Source organism: Mizuhopecten yessoensis, unplaced genomic scaffold, assembly GCF_002113885.1.
Source record: "Mizuhopecten yessoensis strain PY_sf001 unplaced genomic scaffold, ASM211388v2 scaffold1951, whole genome shotgun sequence".
Taxonomy (NCBI): Eukaryota; Metazoa; Mollusca; class Bivalvia; order Pectinida; family Pectinidae; genus Mizuhopecten; species Mizuhopecten yessoensis.
Window position 1 is genome coordinate 471391 of NW_018404303.1, and position 8055 is coordinate 479445.

Consider the following 8055-nt stretch of genomic DNA (forward strand, 5'->3'; position numbering starts at 1 on the left):
TGTAAGAGTTGTGTGCCCCTTCTTTATGTACCTTTAATGTAAGAGTTGTGTGCCCCTTCTTTATGTACCTTTAATGTAAGAGTTGTGTGCTCCTTCTTTACATGCCTTTAATGTAGGAGTTGTGTGCCCCTTCTTTACATGCCTTTAATGTAAGAGTTGTGTGCCCCTTCTTTACATGCCTTTAATGTAAGAATTGTGTGCCCCTTCTTTACATGCCATTAATGTAAGAGTTGTGTGCCCCTTCTTAACATACTATACATGTTAAAGTTGTGTGCCCTTCTTTATGTACCATTTATGTAATAGTTGTGTGCCCTTTCTTTACATACCGTTAATGTAAGAGTTGTGTGCCCCTTCTTTATGTACCATTAATGTAAGAGTTGTGTGCCCTTTCTTAACATACTATACATGTTAAAGTTGTGTGCCCTTCTTTATGTACCATTTATGTAATAGTTGTGTGCCCCTTCTTTATGTACCATTAATGTAAGAGTTGTGTGCCCCTTCTTTACATGCCTTTAATGTAAGAATTGTGTGCCCCTTCTTTACATGCCTTTAATGTAAGAGTTGTGTGTCCCTTCTTTATGTACCATTTATGTAATAGTTGTGTGCCCTTTCTTTACATACCGTTAACGTAAGAGTTGTGTGCCCTTTCTTTATGTACCATTACTGTAAGAGTTGTGTGCCCCTTCTTTATGTACCATTAATGTAAGAGTTTTGTGCCCTTCTTTATGTACCATTAATGTAAGAGTTTTGTGCCCTTTTTTATGTACCATTAATGTAAGAGTTGTGTGCCCTTTATGTACCATTATTGTAAGAGTTGTGTGCCCTTTCTTAACATGCCATTTTTGTAATAGTTGTGTGCCCTTTCTTTACATACCCTTAATGTAAGAGTTATGTGCCCCTTCTTTATGTACCATTAATGTAAGAGTTGTGTGCCCCTTCTTTACATGTCTTTAATGTGAGAGTTGTGTGCCCCTTATTTACATGCCTTTAATGAAAGAGTTGTGTGCCCCTTCTTTATGTACCTTTAATGTAAGAGTTGTTTGCCCCTTCTTTACATGTCTTTAATGTAAGAGTTGTGTGCCCCTTCTTTACATGTCTTTAATGTAAGAGTTGTGTGCCCCTTTTTTACATTATGAATGAGGTACATGTCGTTGTTACAGACACAGCCTATGGGAAAAGTGTAGATGATAATGAGTGGCACTATTTTGACGATTCCAGTGTGTCGTCCGCCTCGGAGGAGGATGTTACGGTAAGATAAGCTTCACCTATGTACACACATCTAAAAAATACTTGACTTTTGTCTTATCTTTTTGCATTGACAATGAAACTGATTGATTCTCACTTTGGTTAATACATTTCATTCTTAAATCTGATCAACATTATAACATCATTATTCTGTATTCTGTTAATTTAGGACTATTAAGAAAGAAGTGAAGTGATGAAATAAAGATTGTTATATTATGAAATGTATAACAATATCATATGAAATTCTATATATTCAATCTAGGTGTAACTTTACATTTAATGCAGAGGTTTGTGTTCTTCATTACTTTGACATAATGTAAATATTCCTATTGTTTGTTTGCAGTCTAAGGCTGCCTACGTCCTTGTGTATCAGAAGCAAGGGACAAACCCCAAACCAGCCAAGTGTAATAGGACTTCTCACGCTGCTGGAGGGGCCATGGAAAACAGCATCAACAGTCTCAGTGATGAGGAGATGGAAACCACATAGAACATTGCTTTACCTTGAAGGTGTTGACCTTGGGATTTGACCTTAAAAGGTGACCTTGACATTTGATCTAGGGATGCAAATGATAGGGTTGACCTTGGATGTGATAGGATACTAGTGTCCACAGTTGTACAAAAAGGAACTGAGAAACCAACATGGACAAAAAAGGGAGTACACAACATTGACAGGCAGCACAGACAATATCCCTGTGAGTGGAAGTCGTACAGCGGGTTGGTTGTTCTTACATAGACTTTATAAAGACAATAAGTGAGGAAACATAGTGTTCCACCCTAGCCTGATTAATGGAGCTGATGTGTGTTACAGGTGTGTGATCAGAATAAAGAGTGGTGTTTACTTCTATTGAACTATAGAATGTTGTATTTCATAGATTCTGTGCCCATACAGATGGGACTAACAACAGGTTCCCACTGTGTGATTAGGATGATTGAAATACCTTGTAATAGAGAGTTCCACATGCAAGCAGGTCATGTATATCCTCAATAAATATTTGATCCACTTTAAAAATGTTCACCTGTTCAGTTTTTATGAGGACAGTCCATGTGTGTCTTGGTGAATATAACATGTATCTGTCCTATTAAGTGCAGCCATTGTCTTTTCTGGCAAGACTGTGTCTGTCCTATTGAGGACAACCCTAGTTTGTCCTACTTTGTTTCCTTCTGAAGACAACCCTTACATGTCCTGCTGTGGCAAGTCTGGCCTAGTAAGGACAACCTTAAATGTCCTACTGTGGCAAGTCTGGCCTAGTAAAGACATCCTTAAATGTCCTACTGTGGCAAGTCTGGCCTAGTAAGGACAACCTTAAATGTCCTACTGTGGCAAGTCTGGCCTAGTAAGGACAACCCTTACGTGTCCCACTGTGTCTAGCCTGTATCTGCCCTTTTGAAAACCAGTGTTGCCCTTTGTTATGTACCGAGTGGGGTAAACAGATATATGCTAAAAGAGTGTTGATATGTTGACTGATGTACTAGAAATTATATAGTTATTCCATGTTTTACTTGTGGATAGAACACCTTCATGTACTCTGTATTATATACAATAAGTTTATGTATTGTGTAAATATGTTGGATCCTATGTACATATTTGAATAAACACTTGATTGTATCATATTGGTACATGTATGGGGTGGTAACCAATAAAATTGAAGTTACTTATCATTTTCTTATGACAATTCCTTATAATAATTGAGCATTTCAGAATTAACCATATTGGAGGGCTTGGAGGCACTTTTTAGAGGCCCCGCATGCCATTGAATATCAGAACTGATTTATATTAAGAATGGTGGGCAGATTTTGAACTAACCCCATTGTTATTTAGTGATACAAGTGATGCTGACCTCCCTGCTATTGTTATTTAGTGATACAGGTGATACTGACCTCCCTACTATTGTTATTTAGTGATACAGGTGATGCTGACCTCCCTGCTATTGTTATTTAGTGATACAGGTGATACTGACCTCCCTGCTATTGTTATTTAGTGATACAGGTGATGCTGACCTCCCTGCTATTGTTATTTAGTGATACAGGTGATGCTGACCTCCCTGCTATTGTTATTTAGTGATACAGGTGATGCTGACCTCCCTGCTATTGTTATTTAGTGATACAGGTGATGCTGACCTCCCTGCTATTGTTATTTAGTGATACAGGTGATGCTGACCTCCCTGCTATTGTTATTTAGTGATACAGGTGATGCTGACCTCCCTGCTATTGTTATTTAGTGATACAGGTGATGCTGACCTCCCTGCTATTGTTATTTAGTGATACAGGTGATGCTGACCTCCCTGCTATTGTTATTTAGTGATACAGGTGATGCTGACCTCCCTGCTATTGTTATTTAGTGATACAGGTGATGCTGACCTCCCTGCTATTGTTATTTAGTGATACAGGTGATGCTGACCTCCCTGCTATTGTTATTTAGTGATACAGGTGATGCTGACCTCCCTGCTATTGTTATTTAGTGATACAGGTGATGCTGACCTCCCTGCTATTGTTATTTAGTGATACAGGTGATGCTGACCTCCCTGCTATTGTTATTTAGTGATACAGGTGATGCTGACCTCCCTGCTATTGTTATTTAGTGATACAGGTGATGCTGACCTCCCTGCTATTGTTATTTAGTGATACAGGTGATGCTGACCTCCCTGCTATTGTTATTTAGTGATACAGGTGATGCTGACCTCCCTGCTATTGTTATTTAGTGATACAGGTGATGCTGACCTCCCTGCTATTGTTATTTAGTGATACAGGTGATGCTGACCTCCCTGCTATTGTTATTTAGTGATACAGGTGATGCTGACCTCCCTGCTATTGTTATTTAGTGATACAGGTGATGCTGACCTCCCTGCTATTGTTATTTAGTGATACAGGTGATGCTGACCTCCCTGCTATTGTTATTTAGTGATACAGGTGATGCTGACCTCCCTGCTATTGTTATTTAGTGATACAGGTGATGCTGACCTCCCTGCTATTGTTATTTAGTGATACAGGTGATGCTGACCTCCCTGCTATTGTTATTTAGTGATACAGGTGATGCTGACCTCCCTGCTATTGTTATTTAGTGATACAGGTGATGCTGACCTCCCTGCTATTGTTATTTAGTGATACAGGTGATACTGACCTCCCTACTATTGTTATTTAGTGATACAGGTGATGCTGACCTCCCTGCTATTGCTTATACTTAAATATCCCTTACTGTCATACTCTTGTTTTTCAAAATGATGTCCATTTAAAATGTGGAGGTTTTCGTTCAAAGAGGATGAAAACAAGTTTGCCCCAATATTATAACATAATCATCAAACCTAAACAATGCGGTCAGAAACTCTAGGTTAGATGTTAATACCAGGAATTATATAGGGTTAAATCAGTTTGACAGATTTGATCAGTGTATGAATTAAAGTTGTATACAGGGCAAATGTTTACCAGTATAACCTGATAGGTAAGTTATGATAGCTGTCTTGAATAGACATAGAAGTTTGTAAAGATGGTATGTACCCTTTATAATGAGGTCTGTATAGACAGCAATAAGTCAGTTACAGACAAGGTGTGACCTCTACGGAAACAAAACTGTTCCTTACAACACTAGCTGGATAGAGGAACAGCTGAAATAGTGGAGGCTGGATAAATGTGGTTTTGTTGTATGTAGGGTGACGATCCGTGGAGGCTGGATTAACGTGGTTTTGTTGTATGGAGGCTAAAGATTGGTTAATCCTACAAGTTTGTATGTATGTCGGGTCACTCATCTGTTGGGGTTATACTGTGTCTGTGACTGTCTGCTTGTTGGGGTTATACTGTGTCTGTGACTGTCTGCTTGTTGGGGTTATACCGTGTCTGTGACTGTCTGCTTGTTGGGGTTATACTGTGTCAGTGACTGTCTGCTTGTTACATTTAATTTATTAATATTTGTTTTCTGACAGTGGTTTGTATTTTTGTTTTCATCAATAAAAGACAGATCTGCCATTATTTAGACGCCACATGAAATAATAACATGCCAGATAAGAAACAGTTGAATCCGGTTAGTTCAGAGAATATTTTTCAATCAAAGTCCGTTGTAACTGAGTTCAGATTAGTACACTTCCCAGGATTAACAACAGTACTGGATTGCTAATACAGGCTCTGTATCACACAAACTTTAGGTACGTGCTGCAATAGAGACAGCACACCTATATATATTTCATACAAGTTAAATTTCTAAAGTCGTGGTTCAGATAGCTAGTCCTGATTGTGCCGTATTGAAGGTCTTTAGATTGTTAATCCAGGGTGTGTATAGTGTTCTTTGTGTCAATTACCATTCACAGAAAGACAGTAGTTTTCTGCTGAAAATTGAAGTGTTTAAATGTATGTTGGTTAATTGGAATCGGGCGACAACTTAAATGAAATAATCAGACTTTTTTCCTGTTAATTCTCTCTATAGTGAAGTTTTATCGCAATACAAAAGGATTATATGCAAATATGGCTCAACATGTTTTATTTCTTAAATAGTTAATCTCAAGTTCATGACAATAGTCATTTGTAACACAATACACCTTCTGACAACTCAACCAATCAGTAACCCAGTATCCCTTCTGACAACTCACCCAATCAGTAACACAATATCCCTTCTGACTACTCCACCAATCAGTAACACAATATCCCTTCTGACTACTCCACCAATCGGTAACACAATATACCTTCTGACAACTCAACCAATCGAGAAAAAAACAATACACCTTCTGACAACTCAACCAATCAGTAACACAATACACCTTCTGACAACTCAACCAATCAGTAACACAATACACCTTCTGACAACTCAACCAATCAGTAACACAGTATACCTTCTGACAGACAACTCAACCAATCATAGGCAAATTTGTTCATACCTAGCTGGACCAAATACTACATGGACAGTCGTACAGCAATGAGTTATGTATCAATTCTAACCAATATTGTAACTTTATAAACAAGACAATACTGATTAAGTATGCAGTGTTGAGGAATTGTCAGACCTAGAAACGTTAATGATGGCTGTAGAGCCGCTAATCTGTGCACCTGTTGGCCTCAGAATCCGATTTGAGGACCTGTATTGCTAGGTGTTATATAATCTATATCCATTGTATGTACGGTGTAGTTGATGCAGTTAGTCGTAAAATTTTGATATTTTACTTTAACTGCCAATAAATTATTTATAAACATGAAGTTTGTGTTGTTATTAAATAATACAAAGTTAAAGGATCATTGTTCCATACTTTTTGCGTCAAATTTTATTTTTTAACCAATCAGACAGGAAGTGTCAGGCGAGTATCCTTTTGTCAACATTTTCACCAAGTTCAGTGGACCAGTGAGCTTATTCCATGGCGCAGCATTTGTTGTCCATCGTCTGTCAACTTTTTCCTGTAAAACGCTACAAGTCTTTTATGGCAAAGTGGATCCTTTTATAAAACGGAGGATGTGACCCACTATCCTCTCTCTGGGGAAGTGGGGCAGGATCTAATAGGGTATATAGCGGTATATATTTAAAATCCTTCTGTAGTAAAGAGTTTCTTGGGAGGAAAGAGGACCTTAATTTTGTATAAACAAGTCATCACTCCCCCCTTTCATTCTGGGGAAAAAACGTTAAACCAACATTTTTAGCTCACCTGCCCGACTTTAAACAACTTCTGAAGGAGAATCAAAAAGCATAAAATCCTATAATAATATTATTCCTACAATGACTACATCATTGTCGGTGTTGTCCTGTCCGCTTGTGTTTCCATGACTACATCATTGTCCGTGTTGTCCTGTCTGCTTGTGTTTCCATGACTACATCATTGTCCGTGTTTTCCTGTCTGCTTGTGTTTCCATGACAACATCATTGTCCGTGTTGTCCTGTCTGCTTGTGTTTCCATGACTACATCATTGTCCGTGTTGTCCTGTCTGCTTGTGTTTCCATGACTACATCATTTGTCCGTGTTGTCCTGTCTGCTTGTGTTTCCATGACAACATCATCGTCCGTGTTGTCATGTCTGCTTGTGTTTCCATGACTACATCATTGTCCGTGTTGTCATGTCTGCTTGTGTTTCCATGACTACATCATTGTCCGTGTTGTCCTGTCTGCTTGTGTTTCCATGACAACATCATTGTCCGTGTTGTTCTGTCTGCTTGTGTTTCCATGACAACATCATCGTCCGTGTTGTCCTGTCCGCTTGTGTTTTCATGACAACATCATCGCCCGTGTTGTCCTGTCTGCTCGTGTTTCCATGACTTCATCATTACCCGTGTTGTCCTGTCCGCTTGTGTTTACATGACCGTGTTATGTTGTCCTGTTCGTCCTTGGCATTCAGATCGTCTATCAGCACGCCGTTCTTTGTTTCTTCCGCGGTCACATCTTGATGTACCCAATAATACCATTTTGTCATCATCACCTGCCAGTAGTAAGCGCATGGCATTGGCAATGGTAAGCTAAACATACTTGGAGTACATTTTTGTTGTGGTAATATTCTCGTTAACCGGAGTCCATTTATCACATTTTGTCAATGTTTCCCTCTGATTCTTAGAAATGGTAATATATATAAGTAGGATAACTGACTCTCACTGTATTGTATTGCTCTGTAGTCTTGCTACTTCATGCTCACGACTCTGATCTAATCTCAAATGCAACACCGTCTCACCCTTTTGTCAATCCGATCTCATCTGTGCTACACATCTACTTCATTGTTGTTCATCTCATACTATCTGATACTATTAACAGCGTAGATTGTTGTTTTTAGTACAGATAAAGTGACGACAGAATCATTGGTTGTGTCTAGTACAGATAAAGTGACGACAGAATCATTGGTTGTGTCTAGTACAGAT

At 38.7% G+C, this 8055-nt stretch overlaps 1 protein-coding gene across 2 annotated transcripts in view; it reads left to right on the top strand.

The window, feature by feature from the left end:
* Window positions 1–5366, top strand: part of LOC110443219 (ubiquitin carboxyl-terminal hydrolase 15-like) — a 48127-nt gene extending 42761 nt beyond the window's left edge. The window contains exons 22-24 of one of the 2 annotated variants that reach the window (XR_002462088.1): window positions 1161–1249; window positions 1589–2872; window positions 2945–5366. Coding sequence is in view for 1 of the 2 variants with exons in the window: in XM_021487289.1 (XP_021342964.1) it covers window positions 1161–1249; window positions 1589–1732 (233 nt within the window). In the remaining variant the exon portion in view is untranslated. Of the gene's footprint in view, window positions 1–1160; window positions 1250–1588 lie in introns of both variants that reach the window. The other variant, XM_021487289.1, reaches the window with a different exon arrangement.
* The last annotated feature ends 2689 nt before the right edge of the window (window positions 5367–8055 follow it).